We start from the raw sequence: 26,107 nt of genomic DNA, 5'->3' as shown, positions 1-26,107 counted from the left end.
CTGCCTTCCCTTCATCCACTTTCCTGGTAACCTCCTCGAAAAACTCCAACAGATTGGTCAAACATGACCTACCACGTACTAGACTCCCCCATCATGGGAAACAACTTTGCCACATCCACTATGTCCATGCCTTTCAACATTCGAAATGTTTCTATAAGGTCTCCCCTCATTCTTCTAAACTCCAAGGAGTTTAGTGTATTCCAATCCGGTAACAAGTTTCTGAACGGAACCAGGGAACAAAGGGGAGGGCCAGAGAAGAAGGAGTATAGATGTAATTTTGTGCACATTTTTGAAGCTGCAGGATACACCCAGCTCATTAAGAAAAAAATCACATACATAGCCACAAAATGTAACAAACTTGTAAATCTCCAAAGTGTGATTGAGAACCAAGTTTTGATCCCATAAAGTCAGAGGCCATGTAATTTTGCTGATGGCATGAGCTATATTTTTTAAAGTGTCTAGGCAACCCATTGAATCCATTCTCCAAAATTTTGTAAAGTATTTTTTTTACTTTTTGTTGAAAGATACAGCACGGCAATAGGCAATTCCAGCCCAAAGAGCCTGCACTGCCCAATTACACCAATGTGACCAATAAACCTACAAACCAGTAGGTCTTTGGAATATAGGAGGAAACCCAGGCGGTCATAGGCATCGGCGAGAATTGAACCTGGTTCACTGGCACTGTAATACTGTTGCACTAAGCACTACACTACTGTGGCACCCCAAATATATATCAGAAAACTTTGGCTCTTATGGTACAGTTGTGCAAGATTTGCTGTTTTCATGTGGTTCTCATACGGTTAACAATTAATCGCTGGGGAAGTGGACTCCATTGTCCCTAAACTCAGTAGAATGTGCGTTCATTTCTAATGTTTAGGTCTCATGAGTGAACATCATACTCTCTAGGCAGCAATACTGGCTGCATGGTTTTTAGCTGAGTGCTCTGTCAATAGTTGTTATATGTGTAATCTGTTAAACATGTGAGACCACTTGGGTATTGTAATTTGTGGTTCTACTTCTTTTAGAGCAGTGACTTCCCAAAGCACTACGAGAGGTCTGTTGTCTGCAATGCTCATTGCTTTCTCTCTCCCTTTCTGCAATGTGGATACACCAGTTAAAGCCATCTCCCACGTGCGTGCTTTTATTCAATTGATATGTAGTTGTGCCCATTCACAACAAATTGGCGATAAGTGCGAACCTGAATGTCAGAGAATATCACCAACTGCACCGACAGTTACAGGACGAAACAGTAAGATTTGAAACGTAGGAAGGCTGTCACGGACACTAACAAATGGACACTTGAGTAACTGTCTGCATAGTACATTGTGAAAGATGCAACTAGCAAATTTAAAGTGAAAATAATGCGGTGATGACTTCATTCGGGAAAGTTGACAAATTTGATAGCTCTAATGAAGGCTGGAGGCCGTATATTGAGAGGGCTGAACTGTATTGCAAAGCAAACAATGTGGAGGAACAAAAGAAAGCCCCCCACACTTCTTAGCTTAATTGGTCTTAGGATGTACAGTTTCTTATGCAACTTAGTAACCCTGAAAAGCCAGCAAGCAAGCTGTTCGAAGAAATTGTTACAATTTTACAAAATCATTTGTCCTAAACCGCTGCTAATAGCTGAAAGATTTAGATTTTACAAAAGAAACCAGTCAAAGGATGAAAACATTTTGAATACAATGAAGAGCTACACAAATTTTCCCAGTACAGGTCGACCTTCACTAATCCAACTACCTGTAATTTGGTTCCTTCGATAATCCGGCACTGATTATGCTTAATGTGATCCTTCTGTAATTCGGCATTTTCACCAATCCAGCATTCCTCAGGTCCCAATGGTGCTGGATTAGTGAAGGTGGACCTGAACTGTGACCTTAGAAATGGACTTTCTGATGCATTAAGGGACAGGCTTGTATGTGGCATGCATAGCCAAAGCACTCAAAAGAGGCTACTGGCAGTAAGAGACCTAACCTTAGAACAGGCATTGACCATTGCAATATTGTTAGAAAATACAGCAGGGCTACAGAAAAAGAGGTTAGAATATGAAATGCATACAATGCCCCTGAATGGTGCAAAAAGCCAAGAATATTATTGATATGGCGAATCCTCCATGATGCAAGTGACTGTAGGTTCAAAGAAAAAGTGTGCCAGAAGTGTCACAGACAAAGTCACATAGAGAGAGTGTGCAAGGCAGACAAAAAGCACAACCAAAGAGAAAAACTACACTGAGTGTAAGGTTTCACACACAAAACTAAGTCAATGCATTCAGTGACCAAATGAGAAATAGGCAACACAGAGTCTGACAAGGGTGAGCTGTCATACCCAGAACTGCATAGTATTACTGAAGCAGATCACAGATTCATATAGATTACAATGGATGAGTCTGTTATACAACTGAAAATGGAACTGCACACAGGGTCAGCTTTGTCTATAATTCCAGAGGCTGACTACAACAGACTGTTTTCTAAACTACCATTAGAAAAGACCTCAATGATGCTAAAGACCTACACAGGCGAGAAAGTGTCCCCCAAAGAGAAACAGAAAGTAAATGTGATGTATGGATGCCAAACACAACAGTTAGAGCTTTAAGTGTTGAAAAGTGGAGGGCCAACAATCCTGGGATGTGAACGGTTGAGAAAAATTCAACTTGGCCAGCACACAATCAAAGTTCTCAGTGTGGTATCAACAGGCAACTATAGCCCAAATAGTAGCACTAACCAGAGACTGTCACAGCTGCTTAATGCTAATGTAAAGGTGTTTGAGAAGGGAATTGTTAAATTGCTTAATACACAGCCCTGAGGGGCACTCTTACCACCTGCCGGCGATCTGACAGGAAGTCCAGGATCCAGCTGCACAAGGCAGGGTGAAGGTTGAGGTCTCTGAGCTTCTTGTCAAGCCTGGAGGGAATTATGGTGTTGAATGCTGAACTGTAGTCAACCTTCCTCTAATATCCCCCTTGAACTTTCCACCCCTTACCTTAAAACCATGTCCTCTTGAATTGAGCAGTGGTGCCCTGGGGAAGAGGCGCTGGCTATCCACTCTATCTATTCCTCTTATTATCTTGTACACCTCTATCATATCTCCTCTCATCCTCCTTCTCCCCAAAGAGTAAAGCCCTAGCTCCCTTAATCTCTGATCATAATGCATACTTTCTAAACCAGGCAGCATCCTGGTAAATCTCCCCTGTACCCTTTCCAATGCTTCCACATCCTTCCTACAGTGAGGCGACCAGAACTGGACACAGTACTCCAAGTGTGGCCTAACCAGAGTTTTACAGAGCTGCATCATTATATTGCGACTCTTAAACTCTGTCCCTCGACTTATGAAAGCTAACACCCCATAAGCTTTCTTAACTACCCTATCCACCTGTGAGGCAACTTTCAGGGATCTGTGGACATGTACCCCCAGATCCCTCTGCTCCTCCACACTACCAAGTATACTCCATTTACTTTGTATTCTGCCTTGGAGTTTATCCTTCCAAAGTATACCACGTCACACTTCTCTGGGTTCAACTCCATCTGCCACTTCTCAGCCCACTTCTGCATCCTATCAATGTCTCTCTGCAATCTTTGACAATCCTCTATACTATCTACAACACCACCAACCTTTGTGTCGTCTGCAAACTTGCCAACCCACCCTTCTACCCCCACATCCAGGTTGTTAATAAAAATCACGAAAAGTAGAGGTCCCAGAACAGATGCTTGTGGGACACCACGAGTCACAATCCTCCAATCTGAATGTACTCCCTCCACCACCACCCTCTGCCTTCTGCAGGCAGCCAATTCTGAATCCACCTGGCCAAACTTCCCTGGATCCCAGGGCTTCTGACTTTCTGAATAAGCCTACCGTGCTGCAGATGTAGTCCTTGATGAGCCTCTCAAAGCATTTGCTTATTATTGAGGTGAATGGGACAGAACACCAATTGTTCAGACATGGTACCTTGGTCTTTTATGGTACAGGGACAATAGTGGATGTTTTGAAGCAGAAAGGCACTCTACTCTGGGAGAGGTAGAGATTAAAAGAGTCTGTAAAAACACCTGCCAGTTGTGCCGCACACTTCCTGAGTACTCCCTGCTGGGATGCCGCTCAGCCCTGCAGCCTCCGACTGTCCACCTGTTAGAAACACCTGCGTACTTCAGCCTCAGGGATGACCAAGCTGCCGGTCACATCATCTGCAGCGTAAAAAAGATTTAGCTCATCTGGGATAGAGACACTGATGTTGGAAACTCCACTGCATTTAGCTTTGTAGTCTGTGATAGTGTGCAGAGCTTACCATAAGCTGAATGTGTTGTTGGTGGAAAGCTGAGTCTGAATCTTGTCTCTGTATTGTTGTTTTGCTGCCGTGATGACTTTGTACAGATTGTAGCTGCATTTCTTGAGCTCTTGTTCATTACCAGCAATGTAAGCTCTGTCTCGCGTGGTAAGTGCTGCTCGCATAGAGCTGTTGATCCAGAGTTTCTGGTTTGGAAAGACCCTGACCAATTTCTGGGGACAACATCCTCGATGCTCTTCTAGATGAAACTCGTGACCCTTCCGCGAACTTAGAGACATCCTCATCATGGAAGACATTCCAGTCGACGTCATCAAAGCGGTCCTGCAGCATGGAGGCTGATTGGTCAGACCAACAGTGGATGGTTTTAACTATCGCCGCCTCTTGTTTGAGCTTCTGCCTGAACAAGGGACAGTTCCAGTATAATCATCTCATCTTTGGCGTCACATCAGCTCCAGCAATTTGGTATCACATCACCTACAGCAATTTGGCAAAAAACAGTGGACCAGGTGCTCCAAGATATTCCAGGAACCCAATGTTACCTTGATAACATCATTGTGACTGGCAAGAATGATGAAGAGCACTCCCAGAGCCTTTGTAAAGTGCTTACTAGGCTGATTGAGAATGGTCTGTGCACAAAGAGAGAAATGTGAGTATTTCAAGAATGAAATCTCATATTGCGGACATGCCATTGACAAGCATGTCTTACATAAGTCACAAGAGAAGACTGAAGCAGTGCTACAGGTACCCAAATAGGAAAATGTGTCACAACTCAGGTCATAGTTAGGCCTTGTAAACTACTACCACTGGTTCCTCCCAAACATTGCTACAGTGCTGCATCCATTAAGCGCACTGTTGCAGACTGGAGCAAAGTGGGAATGGTCAAAAAGATGTGAAAAAGCATTCAAGAAAACATAGAGACTAATAACATCAGATGAATGGCTCACCCTTTATGACATTGGAGCCATTTCGTCACACACTTTGAATGTCCATTTGCATTTGCTTCAAGATCACTGACAAGCGCAAAACGTAACTACGCACAGATTGACCGAGACGCTCTTAGTCTTGAAGTTCCACCACTACCTCTACAGACAAAAGTTTACATTAATGACAGATCCTCCAGCCCCTTATGCCCATTTTCAATCTCAGGACGGGAATGCCAGTGATGACTGCTACCCACTTACAACCGTGGGCACTGTTCCTAGGAGCCCATTCATAACATAGAGAATGCTGGAGGAACTCAGCAGGTCCAGGCAGCATTTTGTGTGTGTTGCTCAGATTTCCAGCATCTGCAGATTTTCTCTTGTTTCTTATTACGTAGAATTCAAGGGTACCAATGTTGCAATAATCTAAAGGGGGAGGAAGTGAAATGTATGGATCTATTTCTTTTAGGGCAATGACTCCCCATAGTACTACGTATGATCTGTTGTTTACGCATGCGCATTGCTCTCACTCTGTCTCGCTGCAATGTGGATACACTAGTTAAAGCCATCTCCCATGTGTGTGCTTTTATTTAATTTATATGTAGTTGTGCCCAAGCGCAGCAGATACAAAGCAGCAAGATATCCAATGTAAAATTGTCAGCATGCTGCAACACATGGAGATTTTTAATCTGATCTGAGAGGTAGCTGACTGACAATGACAGTAAAACTTTCATTTTTCTGAATATTGACTGGTTCTGTGATTGCCTGACTCATTTGATTATGACCAATTTTGCAATAAAGCTGCGGCATAATTGTGATTTAGGCATTGAGAATTACACTCGTATCTAATAAAGTGGCCACTGAGTGTACGTTTGTGGTCTTCTCCTGCTGTGGCCCATCCACTTCAAGATTTGACATGCGTGGATTGTAGTTGTCAATGTCACCAACCTGGCCCCAGCTATTTTTGCAGGAGTTCCTCAGAACAATCATTTAGTTATTGCTTCCATGACTTCCCCTCTGTTGTAAGACAACTGAGCAAATTGTTGGTGGTCTCCTTGACAGCAGGATTGCTAACACTTCCACCACTAAGGCAGTGGTTTGGCCAGTGGACAAGATGTAGCTGGTCCATTCTCTACATTGTCAAATTGTTGCCCAGTGTCAGATTTAATTCCGAAGTTCAAAGTAAGATTTATTATTAGAGTACATACATGTCATCACCAACATCCCTGAGATTCCTCATTCTGCGGGTATACTCAGCAAATCTATAGAACAGTAACTGTAAACAGGATCAATGAACAAGAAACTGTGCAAATGCAAATATAAATAAATTGCAATAAATAATGAGCATGAAATAGCAAGATAAAGGGTCCTTAAGTGAGATCACCAGTTATTGTTGTTCTCTTTAACACAAGAGTCTGATGTTTGAGGGGTAGTAACTTCTGGAACCTGGTGTTGCAAGTCTAGTAACTGTTCTGGAACCTGGTGTTACAAGTCCTGAGGCACTTGTACCTTCTACCTGATGGCAGCTGTGAGAAAAGAGCGTGGCCTGGATGGTGAGGATCTTTGATGAATGCTGCTTTTCTGTGGCAGTGTTTCATGTAGATATGCCCAATGGTTGGGAGGCCTTTACCGAAACCACTACCTTTTGTAGGATTTTCCACTCAAAGGCATTGGTGTTCACATACTAGGCAGTACAGGCCAGATATTGTTTGATCCAATGGATTTTAGTTTTCAGTTGTGTTGTGCTATAAGATCGGCTGAAGGTTGACTTCTAGTGTGGCAGAGACCTTGGGTGCAAGCTAAAATGAACAAATGTACCACACTCCATCATTCAGAAAGCAGATGAAACAGAATCAGGTTTATTATTACTGACACATGTCGTAAATGTTGTTGTTTGTGGCAGCAATACATTGTGCAATACATAAAATGTACTATAAATTATATACACACACATACTGTAACGGTTACCTCCTGAACATAATGAAGCGGCCCCTGAGTGTATGTTCATGCTCTTACGCTGCTGCAGCCCATTCACTTCTAAGTGAGTTACTGTCACCTTCCTGTCAGCTTGAACCATTCTCCTCTGACCTCTTCCATTAACAAAGCGTTTTCACCCTCAGAACCAATGCTTACTAGATGTTTATTTGCTTTTCACACATTCTCTGTAAACTCTAAAGACTGTTGTGCATGAAAATTCCAGGAGATCAGCAGATTTTGAGATACTCATACTAGCCCGTCCCTCCTACCCCAGTCTGACACCAACAATCATTCTATGGTCAATGTCACTTAGATCACATTTCTTCCCCATTCTGATATTTGGTTTGCGAAACTGAACCTCAATGCATAAAAACATGTCCTCCCTCATGTTAGTAATAAGAACAGGGCATGTCATGGGTGATTAGGGTCCTTAATGATGGATGCTGCCTTTTTTGAAGTATTGCCTTTTGAAGATGTCCTCGATGGTGGAGAGGCTATTGCCCATGATGTAGTTGGCTTACTTTACAGCCCTGTCAGGATTTTAAAGTGTCGACCTTACCATAATTTTTAAATAATCTGGGTCTTTAACTAATATATTAAATCCTCCAGGTGCAGAGGTGGGATTTTGAACTCTTAACCCTGAATTATTAGTGCAGACTTTTCAGGCTATTGATGCAGCGATGTAACCACTGCTATTCTTCATGAAGGAAGATTTACTGAACTTCAAATGTTTCAGCCATCTTCTACTCTTAGTGTTCAGTAGCTACATATATTTGCAATCTGAATAATTGTTTTATTTTTAAATTCCTTTGTGAGTTTCTGCGTAATTTAAGTGGCCTTGCTAAAAGTTCACCTGTTCTGTGTAATGTAGGCAATGTTAAATGTTATCCTTCAAACTTTTTTTTGCAGAGTTAAAGCTATAGAGACATGACGGAAACTAACTGGGAGGTTAAATCAGTGACGGTTCTTGCCATATAATGTAGTTTCAGAGTTAAAGAGTTCCATCCACTAAGGTAAAAAATGAGATATTTCTTCAGGTGTAGATTTTCATGCGAGTAGGCACTCAAACAGAATTCCAGATACCACCTGCTCAGTTTGAAAATATTTGACTTCCCCTCCAGTCTGCCTGAGCCTCAACTCATTTGTTAAATATGACATACAGTGAGCTTCTCAATAGTGTCGGCAACACTGTGTATTTGGGGGGTGGTGGGGGTGATGGCGGGAGAATTAAATTGCATTTTGAATCAACAATGTTGAACTGATATCTTTTCAAAAGAATGCCTTCTCAAACATGTATAAATATTGTAAATAGATATGTTTAGATTCCCAAAAAAAATTATTTAAGCCATGAGGATGCAAACATTTAGATATTAAGTCAAGCAACATACATCAAAGTTGCTGGTGAACGCAGCAGGCCATCCTGACGAAAGGTCTCGGCCTGAAACGTCGACTGCGCCTCTTCCTATAGATGCTGCCTGGCCTGCTGCGTTCACCAGCAACTTTGATGTATGTTGCTTGAATTTCCAGCATCTGCAGAATTCCTGTTGTTTAGATATTAAGTCAATCAGTGTTTACAGTATTCATCTCAGTTGTCGTTTCTTTTGACTCCTGACTAATAAATTCTTGCTGCCCATTATCTCCAGGGGCACTCAATCAATTTGCAATATCAGATCCCTTAACATTTCCATTTTGTTGAAAATTATTGACCAATACCATCCTCTTTTCCGACTCTGTTTCTTGTTTGGAAAAATTGAGTGGTTTATTTAATCTATCCATGTTTAATTTCTGAAACTAAAGAATTATTTAAATTCCAGTAATTACTATAAATCTACTTGAACCATTATTAACACTGAGAAGACCTTTGACATCAGCAGGCTGTATAAAGGCTACCAAAGCAGTCTGGACATGGGGTCTCATGGTATAATTGTCACTCCCAGATCACTGGCAACAGGGTGGTTGTGACAGGCAGACAACCAGCTTGATCAGTGCTGTAAAGTAGCTGCTTCTGCTGTGTGCAGAGTAGAGCCTGATTGGGGTCCTCCCTATAACAATGTTCAACACACTGCACCATTTTCTGTTATCTCATTTTAATTTTGTCTGATAGAAAACCAGTTGTATTGACCTGGATTTTAAAATGGTGATCTATAGCCAGTTTCAGTCAATGAATTGCATGTCCTAAGAGTTAATTACAGGATGTGTCGTGGATTAACACCATGCCTAATATGTATAATACTCTCAGTGATCACACCTGTACACCTGCACACCTGCTCGTTAATGCAAATATCTAATCAGCCAATCATGTGGCACTAACTCAATGCATAAAAGCATGCAGACATGGTCAAGAGGTTCATTTGTTGTTCAGACCAAACATCAGAATGGGGAAGAGTGTAATCTAAATGACTTTGACTGTGGAATGATTGTTGGTGGCAAACGAGGTTGTTTCAGTATCTCAGAATCTGCTGATCTCCTGAGATTTTCACACACAGCGTTCTCTAGAGATTACAGACCAATGGTGTGAAAAACAAAAAACAGTTCAGTAAGCAGCAGTTCTGTGGTCGAAAACACCTTGTTAATGAAAGAGGTCTGTGGACAATGGCCAGAAAGGTCAAGCTGATAGAAGGCAACAGTAATTCAAATAGCCAGGTGTTACAACAGTGGTGTGCAGGAGCACACTAACATACACTCAATAGCCACTTTATTGGGAACAGGACATACCTAATAATGTGGCCACTGAGTGTATATTCATTTAAAAATCACCACATATTCTGAAATATGCGATGTATGAGTCATGATTGTTTTAATGGATGTATTGTTATGACTACTGTGTTGAGCATTACTTTGCTGCTTATACTAAACCCTTCTACTTTATGCTGTGCAGTTTAGTATAATTTTAGTAAGTTTAGTATAATTTTTATTGATTTAGGAGGATCCAGGGTTTCAGCCGTTGTTGGTTTCCCTATTTCTATAAGAGTTAAATTCTATCACACTTCACAATGAATAGCTGATTTGCATTAAAATGCATTATGGAATTTATGATAGTTTAATTAACTGCATTACTAATGTAGTTAACATCATCTGCCTTTGAAAACTGAATTTTGAATGTGGACAAAGAAGTAGGAACCATTATGCTGTGACATAAAGGCTTAGAAATTGATTGTTAGATCCGCACAGAACATAGAGCACAATACAGGCCCTTCAGCCCACAATGTTGTGCTAACCTTTTAACCTTCTCCCAAGATCCCTCTGACACTTCCCTCCCACTTATTTCTATAATGCATCTGCGTGTCTAGGAGTCACTTAAATGGCCTTTATGTATTTGCCTCTACCACCAACCCTGGCAACACATACCACACACCTACTCTGTAGAAACCCCCCCCCATACTTCCCTCCAATCACCTTAAAATGAGGTCCCTTTATATTAGCCATATCTGCCCTGGGGAGAAAGATCACTTGCTGTCCACATGATAGGTAGTTTGAGTAAAAGGTAACTCAACTATCTCTATAAGACATGGTCTCTAGTCCGGTCAGCATCCTGGTAAATCGCCTCTGCACCCTCTCTAACATTTTCACATCCTTTCTATAATAAGGCGACCAGAAATGAACACTCAAGTTGTGATCTAAAAATATTTTTATAGAAATGCATCATTAACTCACAGCTCTTTGAACTCAATCCCCCAACTAATGAAAGCCAACACACTATACGTCCCGGTACATGGAACTTAGAAAAATAGAGGGCTACGGGTAAGCCTAGTAATTTCTAAGGTAAGGACATGTTCGGCACAATTTTATGGGCCGAAGGGCCTGTATTGTGCTGTAGGTTTTCTATGTTTCTATGTTACCTGCATGGCAACTTGAGTGATATATGGACATAGAACCCCAAATCCTTCTATTCCTCCACACTACTAAGAACCCGACCATTAACCTTGTATTCTGCCTTCAAAATCAACTTTCAAAAGTGAATCACTTCACACTTTTCTGGATTGAACTCCAGCTGCCTCTTCTCAGCCCAGCTCTGCATCCTACCAATGGCCTGTTGTAACCTAAGACAATATCTACAACACCAGCAACCTTCATGTCATCTGCAAATCACCTCCCTACCCTCCACTTCCTTTGCTTATTTCATCATCTTCAAGTACCCTGAAACGACATTATTAATAATAGACTCTCAACACTTTCCCAACCACTGAGGTTAGGCTAACCAGCCTATAATTTCCTTTCTTTTGCCTTCCTCCCTTCTTAAAGAGTGGAGTGATATTTGCAATTTCCTAGTCCTCCAGGACCATGTCAGAGTCAATTGATTCTTGAAAGATCATGGTCCAGGTGACTTATCCACCTTCCCTTTTTTAAAGAAAGGGGCTTCCCTTCCTCCACTATCAACTCTGCTCTTAAACGCATCTCCCCCATTTCACGGACATCTGCTCTCACTCCATCCTCCCGCCACCCCACTAGGAATAGGGTTCCCCTGGTCCTCACCTACCACCCCACCAGCCTCCGGGTCCAACATATTATTCTCCGTAACTTCCGCCACCTCCAACGGGATCCCACCACTAAGCACATCTTTCCCTCCCCGCCCCCCCCCCGCTTTCCGCACGACTCCCTTGTCCATTCGTCCCCCCCATCCTTCCCCACTGATCTCCCTCCTGGCACTTATCCATGTAAGCGGAACAAGTGCTACACATGCCCTTACACTTTCTCCCTTACCACCATTCAGGGCCCCAAACAGTCCTTCCAGGTGAGGCGACACTTCACCTGTGAGTCGGCTGGGGTGATATACTGCGTCCGGTGCTCCTGATGTGGCCTTTTATATATTGGCGAGACCCGATGCAGACTGGGAGACCACTTTGCTGAACACCTACGCTCTGTCCGCCAGAGAAAGCAGGATCTCCCAGTGGCCACACATTTTAATTCCACATCCCATTCCCATTCTGACATGTCTATCCACGGCCTCCTCTACTGTAAAGATAAAGCCACACTCAGGTTGGAGGAACAACACCTTATATTCCATCTGGGTAACCTGATGGCATGAACATCGACTTCTCTAACTTCCGCTAATTCCCCACCTCCCCCTCGTACCCCATCTGTTACTTATTTTTATACACACATTCTTTCTCTCACTCTCCTTTTTCTTCCTCTATCCCTCTGACTATACCCCTTGCTCATCCTCTGGGTTTTTCCCCCCCCACCCCTCCTTGTCTTTCTCCCTGGACCTCCTGTCCCATGATCCTCTCATATCCCCTTTTGCCAATCACCTGTCCAGCTCTTGGCTCCATCCCTCCCCCTCCTGTCTTCTCCTATCATTTTGGATCTCCCCCTCCCCCTCCCACTTTCAAATCTCTTACTAGCTCTTCCTTCAGTTAGTCCTGACGAAGGGTCTCGGCCCGAAACGTCGACTGTACCTCTTCCTAGAGATGCTGCCTGGCCTGCTGCGTTCACCAGCAACTTTGATGTGTCTTGCTTGAATTTCCAGCATCTGCAGAATTCCTGTTGTTTGTGACTTATCCACCTTAAGGCCTTTCAGTTTGCCTAGCACTTTTTCCTTTGTAATAGCAATGACACTCCCTCCTGCTCCCTAACACTCACGGACCTCTGGCGCACTGCTGGTGTCTTCCACAGTGAAGACAGATGCAAAGTACCCATTAAGTTCATCTGCTATTTCTTTGTCCCCCATTACTACCTCACCAGCATCATTTTTGCAGTGGTCCAGTATCAACACTTACCTCCGTTTTACTCTTTACAAAGCCGAAAAACTTTTAGCATCCTGCTTTATACTATTGGCTAGTTTGCCCTCATATTTCATCTTTTCCCTTCTTATGGCTTTTTAGTTGTCTTTTGTTGGATTTTAAAAGCTTCCCACTCACTTTTGCTACCTTATATGCCCTTTCCTTAGCTTTTATGCAATCCTTAACTTCCCTTGTCAACCACGGTTGCCTACCCCTGCCATCTGAGAACTACTTCTTCTGTGGGACATATTTATCCTGCGCCTCGTGAACCATTCCCAGAAACTTCAGCTACCTCTGCTTTGGCATCATCCCCGCCAATATCCTCCTCCAACCCACCTGGGCAAGCTCCTCTCTTATAGCTCTGTAATCCCTCTCAAACTGCAGTATGAATTCAATCGTATTATGAACATTGCCTCCTAAAGCTTCTTGGACGTTAAGCTCCCTAATAAGATCTGGGTTGTTACACAACACCCAATCTAAGATAGTCTTTTCCCTGGTAGGGTCAAGCACAAGCTACTCTCTAGGCGTTCAACGAATTTTCTCTCTTGCATTCTGACACCAACCTGATTTCCCCAACTCCCTTGCATATTGAAGTCTCCCATTACAATTGTGACATAACATAGAAAATAGGTGCAGGAGTAGGCCATTCGGCCCTTCGAGCCTGCACCGCCATTCAGTATGATCATGGCTGATTATCCAACTCAGAACCCTGTACCAGCCTTCCCCCCATACCCCCTGATCCCTTTAGCCACAAGGGCCATATCTAACTCCCAATAAACTGGCCTCAACTGTTTCCTGTGGCAGAGAATTCCACAGATTCACCACTCTCTGTGTGAAGAAGTTTTTTCTAATCTTGGTCCTAAAAGGCTTCCTCTTTATCCTCAGACTGTGACCTCTCGTTCTGGACTTCCCCAACATCGGGAACAATCTTCCTGCATCTAACTTGTCCGATCCCTTTAGGATTTTATACGTTTCAATAAGATCCCCCCTCAATCTTCTAAATTCCAGAGAGTATAAGCCTAGTCGATCCAGTCTTTCATCATATGAAAGTCCTGCCATCCCAGGAATCAATCTGGTGAACCTTCTTTGTACTCCCTCTATGGCAAGAATGTCTTTCCTCAGATTAGGGGACCAAAACTGCACACAATACTCCAGGTGTGGGCTTACCAAGGCCTTGTACAACTGCAGTAGTACCCGCCTAAAAGAACACATGGTTCCACTGTAATAATTACCCTTATTACATGCCTGTTATTACATATTTCAATGCAAGAAGTATTGTAGGAAAGGTGGATGAGTTCCGAGCATGGATGGACACCTGGAATGATGACACTGAGATGCTACTTGATAGCAGTGTGTGAGGTTATGAGAACCATACATAGAATGGTTTTTTCTAGTGTGTCTGTGGCCAGTACCAGAGGATGTCTATTTTAATGTGAGGGAACAAAAGTATAAGGTGAATGCCTGGGGCAGGACTTTTACACAGAGTGTGGTGAGCGCATGGAAGGTGATAAAGGGCATAGACAGAGTGGGCCTGTGCCTTTCTCCCAGAGCAGCAAAGGCTAATAATAGAGGCCATTAACTTTAAAGTGAGTGGAGGAAGGTGTGGGGGGGAGGGGGGATGTCAGAGATAGTTTTTCTTAAACAAAGAGTGGTTAAATGCCTGGAGTGCACTGGCAGGGATGATTGTAGATTCCGATAAAACAGGAACATTATAAAGACTCTTAAGATTAGCATATGGATGTAAGAAAATTGGAGTTATGGGTTGTATAGGTGGGAAGAGATAGATTGATCATGGAGTAGGTTTAACAACCTCTTGGGCTGAGGGGCTCATGCTCCACTGTACTGTTCTAATTCCTATGTTCTGTGTTCAAATGTGTTTTCCAACATTTTTCTACATACTGATAATCATCACAATCCTCTAACTTATCCTCCTCATTTTTCAGTTTAAATGTAAATTTATCAACAAGTAAAGCATCATATCTGGATGCATCACAGCTTAGTGTGGCAACTGCTCTGCCTGTGACCACAAGAAACTGCAGAGAGCTGTGAAACCAACCTCCCTGCCATGGACTCTGTCTATACTACTCACTGCCTTGGTCAAGCAGCCAGCATATTCAGAAACCCAACCAATCATGGACATTTCTCTCTCCCTGCCCACCACCCCGCCCCACCCGTCAAGCAGAAGATACAAAAACCTGAAAATACATTCCACCAGGTTCAAGGACAGCTTCTATCCTGCTACTGTAAGACTCTTGAATGGTCCCAATACAATAAAATGGGCTCATGACCTCACAATCTATCTGATTATGGTCAGCTTGCACTGCACTTTCTCTGTAACTGTTCTTTATTCTGCAGTCTGTTATTGCTTTACTCTGTTCTACTTCAATCTACTGTTGTAATGAAGTGAGCATGAATCTTTAGGCTCCTGTTGCATCTCCTCTTCCCTGATGGTAGTAATGAGGCCAGGGTATGTGCCCGATAGTGGTGGATGCTGCCTTCTTCAGGCAACACCTCTTGAAGATGACTTGGTGCTAGAGGAAGGTTGTACCTGCGTTGGATCTGGTGGAGTCTACAACCCTCAGCAGCTTCTGCAGTCTTGTGCGTTAGAGGCTCCAAACCTGTAAGAATGCTCTCCACCGTACATTGCAAGAATCTTTGTTGGCAATAAATATCTTTAAGCTCCTTTTTTTAAAAAAAGATGGTAGAACCACTAGCATACTGCTTTTATGGTTGACATCGTAACCACCCTCCTGTAAGGACTTCAAAACTCTCAGTTTCTTTGCTTTTATTGTATCTGTTTGATAGTGAAACTTATCACGAAGGTGCAACTGAGGCATCTTCCTTTTTTCTTAGCCCTGGCTGTACTTCCACCGTAGGTGACAAGATTCACTTTCCTGATAACTTCCTCGAAAAAATCTATAAACTTGGTTAAACATGACCTACCACACATGAAGCCGTACTGACTATCCTTAACCAGCCCATGTCTATAGAAATACTTGTATGCCTTCAAATAACTTTCTCACAACTGATGTCAGACTTGCTGGCCCATAATTTTATAGTTTATGTTTAGAGCCTTTCTTAAATAGAGGATCAGCGTAGGCTAACTTCCAATCCTCTGTTACTTCTCCAGTCACCAAGGATGATTTAAATATCTCTGCTAGGGCTCCAGCAATTTCTGCACCTGCACTGTAGGGTCCGAGGGAATATCTTGTCAGGCCCTGGGGATTTATCCACTCTGATTTACCTCACCTCCTCTGTAATCTGTATAGGGTTCATGAAGTTGATGCTGCTTTCCCTAACTTCTAAAGACTGTGTCCATCTCCTGAGTAAATACAGATGCAAAAAAATTATTTAAGATTTCCCCCCCATTTCTTTTGGCTCCACACATGGATTACCATTCTGATCTTCCAGAGGACCCATTTTATCCCTTGCAATACTTTTGTTCTTAACATATCTGTAGAATCCCTTAGGATTCTCCTTCACATTGTCTGCTAGAACAACCTTATGTCTTCTTTTAGCCCTCCTGATTTCTTTAATAAATGTTCTGTTGCATTTCTTGTACTCCATAAGCACCTCATTTGTTTGTACCTGTCTATACCTGCTATGCACCTCCTTTTGTTTTCTTAACCAGGGCCTCAACTTCTCTAGAAAACCAATATTTGCTGCTCATGTTATCTTTACCTTTTATTCTGACAGCCACATACAAAGTTTATACTCTCAAACTTTTATTTTTGAAGGCCTCCCACTTTCCAAGTACAACTTTGGCAGAAAACAGCCTTGCCAGATCTTTTCTGATACAATCAAAATTGGCCTTTCTCCAATTTAGAATCTCAACCTTTGAACTATATCCACACACAAAAATGCAAGGATTTCCAGCATCTGCTAATTTTCTCTTGTTTGCCATGGACTAGATCTATATTTTTGCATATTTACTTTGAAACTAAGGAGCTGGTGGTAGACCTGAGGAGAGCTAAGGTACCGGTGACCCCTGTTTCCATCCAGGGGGTCAGTGTGGACATGGTAGAGGATTACAAACACCTGGGGATACGAATTGACAATAAATTGGACTGGTCAAAGAACACTGAGGCAGTCTACAAGAAGGGTCAGAGCCGTCTCTATTTCATGAGGAGACTGAGGTTCTTTAACATCTGCCGGACGATGCTGAGGATGTTCTACGAGTCTGTGGTGGCCAGTGCTATCATGTTTGCTGTTGTGTGCTGGGGCAGCAGGCTGAGGGTAGCAGACACCAACAGAATCAACAAACTCATTCGTAAGGCCAGTGATGTTGTGGGGATGGAACTGGACTCTCTCACGGTGGTGTCTGAAAAGATGATGCTGTCCAAGTTGCATGCCATCTTGGTCAATGTCTCCCATCCACTACATAATGTACTGGGTGGGCACAGGAGTACATTCAGCCAGAGACTCATTCCACCGAGATGCAGCACAGAGCATCATAGGAAGTCATTCCTGCCTGTGGCCATCAAACTTTACAACTCCTCCCTTGGAGGGTCAGACACCCTGAGCCAATAGGCTGGTCCTGGACTTATTTCATAATTTACTGGCATAATTTACATATTACTATTTAACTATTTATGGTTCTATTACTATTTATTATTTATGGTGCAACTGTAACGAAAACCAATTTCCCCCAGGATCAATAAAGTATGACTATGACTATTAGCATTCTGTTCACTTGATACAAAGTGTTCCCCTACACAAACTCTGTCACCTGCCCTGGCTCATTCCCTCGTAGCAGATCAAGTATCACACAATCTCTTGTTGGGACTTCTGTGTGCTGATTAAGGAAATATTCCTGAATGCACTTGACAAATTCTTTCCCATCCACTCTTTTGCAATATGGCAGTCTTGGTCAATGTGTGGAAAGTTAAAATCACCTACTACAACAGCCTTAAGTTTCTTGCAAAAGTCTGCGATCTCTCTGCAAATTTGTTCTTTTAAGTCCCTCAGACTGTTGGGTGATCTTAAATTTCGCTCCATTTAATGTGGTCATACCTTTCTTATTTCTCAGTTCCACCCATAACACCTCACTAGACACGTTCTCCAGACTGTCCTGACTGAGCACTGCTGTGACATTTCCCTAACTTGTAACACTTCCCCTCCTCTTTTAATCCCTCTTTCTCTGCCACGGCTAAAACAACAGAACCCTAGAATATTCAGCTGCCAGACCTGCCCCTCCTACCCAAGTCTCACTAATGACTACAATATCACAATTCCAAGTGTTGATCCATGCCCTTTCCTGCAGTACTTCTTGCATTGAAATATACTTTGTTCAGGGCATTAGTTGTACCATGCTCAACCTTTTAATTCTTTCCCTTGCCAAATCAACCAACTAATCAATAAGCTTCAAGACCGTGGCCTCAAAACCTCCTTTTGCAATTGGATCCTCGATTTCCTCTCTTGTAGACCCCAGTCGGTTAGAAAATTAGTTGACAGACAGGAAACAAAGAGGATGGATTAACAGGTCCTTTTCAGAATGGCAGGCAGTGACTAGTGGGGTACCGCAAAGCTCGGTGCTGGAACCGCAGCTATTTACAATGTATATTAATGATTTAGATGAAGTGATTGAAAGTAACACTGGCAAATTTGCAGATGACACAAAACTGGGTGGCAGTGTGAAATGTGAGGAGGATGGTATGAGAATGCAGGGTGACTTGGACAGGTTGGGTGAATGGGCAGATGCAGTTTAATGTGGATAAATGTGAGGTTATCCACTTTAGTGGCAAGAACAGGAAGGCAGATTACTGTCTGAATTGTGTCAAGTTAGGAAAAGGGGAAGTACGAGATTTAGGTGTCCTTGTTCATCAGTCACTGAAAGTAAGCATGCAGGTACAGCAGGCAGTGAAGAAAGCTAATGGCATGTTGGCCTTCATAACAAGGGGAATTGAGTATAGAAGCAAAGAGGTCCTTCTGCAGTTGTACAAGGCCCTGGTGAGACCACACCTGGAGTACTGTGTACAGTTTTGGTCTCCAAATTTGAGGAAGGACATTCTTGCTATTGAGGGAGTGCAGCGTAGGTTCACTGGGTTAATTCCAGGGATGGCGAGAATGTCATATGTTGAAAGATTGGAGCGACTGGGCTTCTATACACTGGAATTTAGAAGGATGAGAGGGGATCTGATCGAAACGTATAAGATTATTAAGGGATTGGACACGCTAGAGACAGGAGCATGTTCCCAGTGTTGGGGAGTCCAGAACCAGAGGCCACAGTTTAACAATAAGGGGTAGACCATTTAGAACGGAGTTGAGGAAAAGCTTTTTCACACAGAGGGTTGTGGATCTGTGGAATGCTCTGCCTTAGAAGGCAGTGGAGGCCAATTCTCTGGATTCTTTCAAGAAAGAGTTAGAGTTCTTAAAGATAGCGGAGTCAGGGGATATGGGGATAAGGCAGGAACAGGGTACTGATTGTGGATGATCAGCCATGATCACAGTGAATGGCGGTGATGGCTCGAAGGGCCGAATGGTCTACTCCTGCACCTATTGTCTCCAAAATGTCCATCAGCACAGATGCACCTCAACTCTGTGTGCTTAGACCTCTATTCTAAGCACTTTATACTTATGACTGTGAGGCTAAGCACAGGTCCAATGCCTTATTTAAGTTTCCTGCAACATCACTGTTGTAGGCCGCATCAAAGGTGGTGACGAATCAGCATATAGGAGGGAGATTGAAAATCTGGCTGAGTGGTGCCATAACAACAATCTCACACTAATGTCTGCAAGGCCAAGAAGCATATTATTGATTTGAAGAAGAAACTAGAGGCCCATGAACCAGTCCTCACTGGGGGAATCAGAGGTGGAGGGGGTCAGACACTTCCTCAGGGTTATCATCCTGGGTCCAATAGGTAAGTTCGTTTACAAAGAAAGCACGGCAGCATTTCCACTGCTTTAGAAGTTTACAGAGAATCAGCAGGGCATCTCAACCTTTGACAAATGACTAAAGATGGGTAGTGCATCACAGCCTTCAATGGAAACTCCAATGCCCTTGCACAGAAAGTCCTACAAAAAGTAGTAGATACGACCCAGTCCATCACTGTTAAACCCTCCCCACCACTGAGCCTATCTACATGAAGCACTGTCACAGGAAGGCAGCATCCATTAGTAAGAACCCCCACACCGCTACAATCAGCAAGAAGCCTCAGGCTTATTATTATTCTATTATTCTAGAATAATTATAGAATAATTACTCTATTATGTTTCTTGGATTTATTGTGTATGCCCACAAGAAAATGAATCTCAGGATCGTATATGGTGACATATATGTACTTCGATAATAAATTTCGAAACATAGAAACATAGAAAACCTGCAACACAATACAGGCCCTTCAGCCCACAATGCTGTGCCAAACATGTACTTACTTTAGAAATTACCTGGGGTTACCCGTAGCCCTCTATTTTTCTAAGCTCCATGTACCTATCCAGGAGTCTCTTAAAAGACCCTATCGTATTCGCCTCCACCACTGTTGCCGGCAGCCCATTCCACACACTCACCACTCTCTGCGTAAAAAAACTTACCCCTGACATCTCCTCTGTACCTGCTTCCAAGCACCTTAAAACTGTGCCCTCTCTAGCCATCTTAGCCCTGGGGGGAAAAAGCCTCTGGCTATCCACATGATCAATGCCTTTCATCATCTTCTACACCTCTATCAGGTCACCTCTCATCCTCCGTCGCTCCAAGGAGAAAAGGCTGAGTTCACTCAACCTGTTCTCATAAGGCATGCTCCCCAATCCAGGCAACGTCCTTGTAAATCTCCTCTGCACCCTTTCTATAGTTTCCACATCCTTCCTGTAGTGAGGTGACCAGAACTGAGCAGAGTACTCCAAGTGGGGTCTGACCAGGGTTCTATATAACTGTAACATTATATCTCTGCTCTTGAACAATCCCACAGTTGATGAAGACCAATGCACTGTATGCATTGTATACCAGACAGTCAACCTGCGTAGCAGCTTTGAGTGTCCTATGGACTCGGACCCCAAGATCCCTCTGATCCTCCACACGGCCCGGAGTCTTACCATTAATACTATATTCTGCCATCATATTTGACCTACCAAAATGAACCACCTCACACTTAAACAACAGGAATTCTGTAGATGCTGGAAATTCAGGGTCTCGGCCTGAAACGTCGACTGTACCTCTTCCTAGAGATGCTGCCTGGCCTGCTGCGTTCACCAGCAACTTTGATGTGTGTCACCTCACACTTATCTGAGTTGAACGCTATCTGCCACTTCTCAGCCCAGTTTTGCATCTTATCAATGTCCCTTTGTGTCATCAGCAAACTTACTAACCCAATCCTCCACTTCCTCATCCAGGTCATTTATAAAAATCACAAAGAGAAGGGGTCCCAGAACAGATCCTTGAGGCACACCACTGGTCACCAACCTCCATGCAGAATATGACCCATCTACAACCACTTTTTGCCTTCTGTGGCAAGCCAATTGTAGATCCACAAAGCAAGGTCCCCTTGGATCCCATGCCTCCTTACTTTCTCAATAAGCCTTGCATGGAGTATCTATCAAATGCCTTGCTGAAATCCATATACACTACATCTACTGCTCTACCTTCATCAATGTGTTTAGTCATATCCTCAAAAAATTCATTCAGGCTCGTAAGGCACCTCCTGCCTTTGACAAAGCCATAGTGACTATTCCTAATTATATTATGCCTCTCCAAATGTTCATAAATCCTGCCTCCATCAACTTACCAACCACTGACGTAAAACTCACTGGTCTATAATTTCTTGGGCTATTTCTACTCCCTTTCTTGAATAAGGGAACAACATCTGCAACCCTCCGGAACCTCTCCCGTCCCCATTGATGATGCAAAGATCATTGCCAGAGGCTCAGCAATCTCCTCCCTCATCTCCCACAGTAGCCTGGAGTATATCTCATCTGGTCCTGGTGACTTACCCAACTTGTTGCTTTCCAAAAGCTCCAGAACATCCTCTTTCTTAATGTCTTTATGCTCAAACTTTTCAGTCCGCTGTAAGTCATTTACTTTGAACGTTTCCCACTCCCCAACCCTGTGTTTCCATTTCCATAATCAACCATGCTGCTTTTCACAGTACTTTTGTATACAACTGCAGAAAATATCATCACAGGACCTTTTACCTCTTATCTGAACACTGACACAAGAAAGCAGCATCCATCATCGGGGACACCCTCCATCCAGGCTGTACTTTTCTAGCTACTGCCTTCAGGAAGGAGGTCCAGAAACCTTGGGTCTCACACAACTAGCTTCAGGAACAGTTATTACCCTACAACCTTCAGGATCCTGAACCAGCATGGATAACTTCACTCACCTCAACTCTGAATTGATTGCACAACATACAAACTCACATTCAAGGACAATACAATTTATGTTCTCAGTTTTTTTTGTAATTTATCTTCTTGTATATTGGTTGTTTGTTAATCTTTGTGTAGTTTTTCTGTTATTTGATTGTATTCTTTGTTCTAGTGTAAATGTCTTCAAAAAGTGAATCTCAGTGCAGCATATCATGCTATATACATACTTTGATAATAAAGTTACTTTTGGGTTTTTGAACTTTGAACTCCCTCGCACCCATATTGCCCTTCGAGGTGAAGCAACAATTTGTTTTCAATTTCTGTCCAGTGCTCAGGGTGTGATGTTACAATGAAGAACATCTTGTCTAGGGTGTCCTTGAGTTTACAGCATGGGATTCTCCATCCCATTTGACCTCCTTTGAAGCCCAAAATTAGTTGAAGAACAATGCTTTGATTTCCCTCAAGGCCTCAGGACATTATTTGAATTCAGCATTAACAGATAACCAGTCTTACTTGACCATTGATGTACCACTGCGTTAACTCAAAGTTTTCTTGCCTCAGATGTCGCATACTGTACTTTATTACTTCCAGCTCAATGTCCATTTCAAAGCTTTATTTTGTATGCGTATGTTGAAACACACAGTGAAATGCGTCATCTGTGTAAAATCAAATTGGCAAGAATTGTGCTGGGGGCAGCCCGGAAGTGTCAGGAGGGGGACATGTCAGGTGCCAGCATAGTATGCCTACAACTTAGCAACCCCAACCATATGTGTTTGAAAAGTGGGAGGAAACCCACATGGTCACAGGGAGAACGTACTAACTTCTTACAGACAGCAGCAGGAATTGAACCCCAATTGCAGATTGCTGGCGCTGTAAAGCAGTTGTGCTAACTGCAATGCTGTCGGGCCACTGCTTATTTGCTTTACTTATCTAAATTCGCCAGCCAGATGAGTTATAATTGCACAGATAGCATCAGAAAACTTGGTCTCTACCTTATTTCTACACCTGCAAATGAAAACACATTTTGTTACCCATTTTTCCAGGTTCCCTGAAGGCTCATTGACCTGAATCATTAACTTGTGTCTCCACAGATCCTGTCCAACCTGATGGATTTTATTTTCATTGCTATTTGAGACCTTGGGTCAGATTTAAAACAGTGTCTTCTCAAAAAATATGCATGTTCAGCTCCCACAGCACATGCCATAAACAATCTTTACTTCACACATAGATGAATAATTTCAGATTTTATCCTTAATACTTGAGGAAAGGGTTATCTCCTGCAATCTTCCTGTTGCAACATTCAATGCCAAAGTGAAACAATTTAAGAAGTGGGGACTTTAAGACAAAATATTAAATAAAATTCCTGTATCTCAAAGAAAATGTATCTTCAACTACAAGACCAAAGAGAAGCTTTTGATGGTTCTATGCCTGTACTTGCTGGAGTTTAGGAGAATGAGGGGAATCTCATTGAAGTTGTTTCATCAAATACTGGAAGGCCTAGATGGAATGGACGTAGAGAGGATGTTTCTTATAATAGAGAAGTGTAGGACCAGAGCGCACAGCCTCAGAACAGAAGGATGACCCTTTAGAATAGAGTTGAGGAAAAATTTCTTTAGCCAGAAGATAGAGGTTAATGGGTTCTTGATTAAGAGTGTCAAAGGTTATGGGAGGAAGGCAGGAGACTGGGTTTGAGAGAGACATGATGGAATAGCAGAGCAGACCCAGTGGACCAAACAGCCTAATTCTGCTCCTTTGTCTGATGGTCAAGGAGCATCGATTTACTTGCAAAATCCCAGTAGCCAATGGATGAATCTGATCTTGCATATTAAACCTGAGTCTTAACTTTTGTAAGACTGTAAATCTAATTGTATATTAACTAATTCATTGTTTTGAAATTTGTCTTTTGTTCTTACAGAGCATGCTGAAAATATTGGTGATGGGAAGAATGATGATTTTAAAGAGGGTGAACAGAAAAGAATCCTCAGCCTCCTTGAAAATTTCTGAGGTGAGAGAGTATCAAGGTCTGCAGCTGCTAGAGATGGTTGAAGAGATACTGTCTTCGCGTTCAGTCTGAAGTGGTCCAGCGCACGCTCTGATCTGCATTGTACTTTGAATATTTACGGTGGAATTGATTTGAACAGACTTGTGAGAGAAGCCATTTCCCAATAAGGATGATGCTGATGAAGCAGCATGTTATTTTATTGACTAAAAATCACTGTACGTGAAGATCATTACAATTAAATGACACTCAGCTGTATTTTTGAAGTTGCAAGCCCCTCTGACCTGTTTCAAATACTTGTCATTACCAAAACCAAATTAATTTTATCCGACTATTGTCCAATGTTGTAGAATATATAATAAGACAAATGCAATTTGTAGAAAGCAATTGGCATTTATTCACAAACAAGTCCCCTGTGTACTAATTGAAAATGTGTCTGGTTTGCATCTTTAAATATTTTGGCTCTGATGTACATCTGTTTGTTCTACTTTCCACCTCTAGTACAGGTAAACTTTCAAAGCTGCAGTTCCACCTTGCATTTTAGTGAAGTGTATATTGGTCATTTAAATATAAAGATTGTTTTTATATTAACATATAGAAATACTCTGTTCCTTTTGTTCACCCAGTAAAATTTTCTGTTTGTACATTCTCAATCATAAGTGTGACATGAATGTCTCTTTTCAGCTTGTCACTATTAGAAATACAAAGTAAATATGGATCTATAAGCATTTAAGAGGAGAAACTTTACCCAAGTTATTAACCTTTTTCTAAATTTGAAGAAGTCCCAAATGATATAGTTATCAAATTTTTTTATTTTTGATTTCCAATATTCAGCTTATCCCCTTTACTGTAAGTGTTACTGGCAATAAATTGAAGTTACTAAATCAGTACATCGTCAACATTCAATATTAGTTACCACAACTAAATGGAATTCCAGTACTGTACCTTCAAAGTATGTCTCTGTCACCATATACTACTGAGATTCATTCACTTGTGAGCACTCACAGTAAATATAAAGAAACACATTATAATCAGTGAACAACTGCACACAACAAAGACTGACAATCAGTGTGCAAAGGGATGGGAACCAAAGTGCCAGAGCGGGCAGTATGGCTGGAGTGAAAATAAATGATGTTAAAAGTTCAAGCAAATCCACTAATAGAAAGGTTGTGAGTGGTGGTAAAAATCTTCTGAGGTGTATATATTTCAATGCTAGGAGTATTGCGGGGAAGGCGGATGAGTTGAGGGTGTGGACTGACACGTGGAATTATGACGTTATAGCAATTAGTGAAACTTGGCTACAGGAGGGGCAGGACTGGCAGCTTAATATTCCAGGGTTCCGATGTTTCAGATGTGATCGAGGCAGAGGAATGAAAGGTGGGGGAGTAGCATTGCTCGTTAGGGAAAATATTACAGCAGTGCTCAGGCAGGACAGATTAGAGGGCTTGTCTACTGAGACCTTGTGGGTGGAGCTGAGAAACAGGAAAGGTTAGTGGGATTGTATTACAGACCACCCAATAGTCAAAGAGAATTGGAAGTGCAAATCTGCAGAGAGATAGCAGGCAACTGCAGGAAACATAAAGTTGTGGTGGTAGGGGATATTTAATTTTCCATATATTGATTGGGACTCCCATACTGTTAGGGGTCTAGATGGTTTAGAGTTTGTAAAATGTGTTCAGGAAAGTTTTCTAAATCAATATATAGAGGGACCAACTAGAGGGAATGCAATATTGGATCTCCTGTTAGGAAACGAGTTAGGACAAGTGACAGAAGTCTGTGTAGGGGAGCACTTTGGTTCCAGTGATCATAACACCATTAGTTTCAACTTGATCATGGACAAGGATAGATCTGGTTCTAGGGTTGAGGTTCTTAACTGGAAGAAGGCCAAATTTGAAGAAATGAGAAAGGATCTAAAAAG

At 42.4% G+C, this 26,107-nt stretch overlaps 1 protein-coding gene across 1 annotated transcript in view; it reads left to right on the top strand.

Moving 5' to 3' along the window:
* The window catches only part of ctnnbl1 (catenin, beta like 1), a 271,790-nt gene extending 246,298 nt beyond the window's left edge, over positions 1–25,492 (top strand). Inside the window, exon 16 of the mRNA XM_063032890.1 lies at positions 24,106–25,492. Coding sequence (XP_062888960.1) covers positions 24,106–24,194 — 89 coding nt within the window. The 3' untranslated portion in view covers positions 24,195–25,492. The remainder of the gene's footprint in view (positions 1–24,105) is intronic.
* Positions 25,493–26,107: the final 615 nt, after the last annotated feature.

The sequence above is a fragment of the Mobula hypostoma genome, chromosome 2 (genome assembly GCF_963921235.1).
Source record: "Mobula hypostoma chromosome 2, sMobHyp1.1, whole genome shotgun sequence".
Taxonomy (NCBI): domain Eukaryota; kingdom Metazoa; phylum Chordata; class Chondrichthyes; order Myliobatiformes; family Myliobatidae; genus Mobula; species Mobula hypostoma.
Note: the sequence above shows the minus strand (reverse complement) of the source record. Positions and strands in the feature narration are given on the sequence as shown.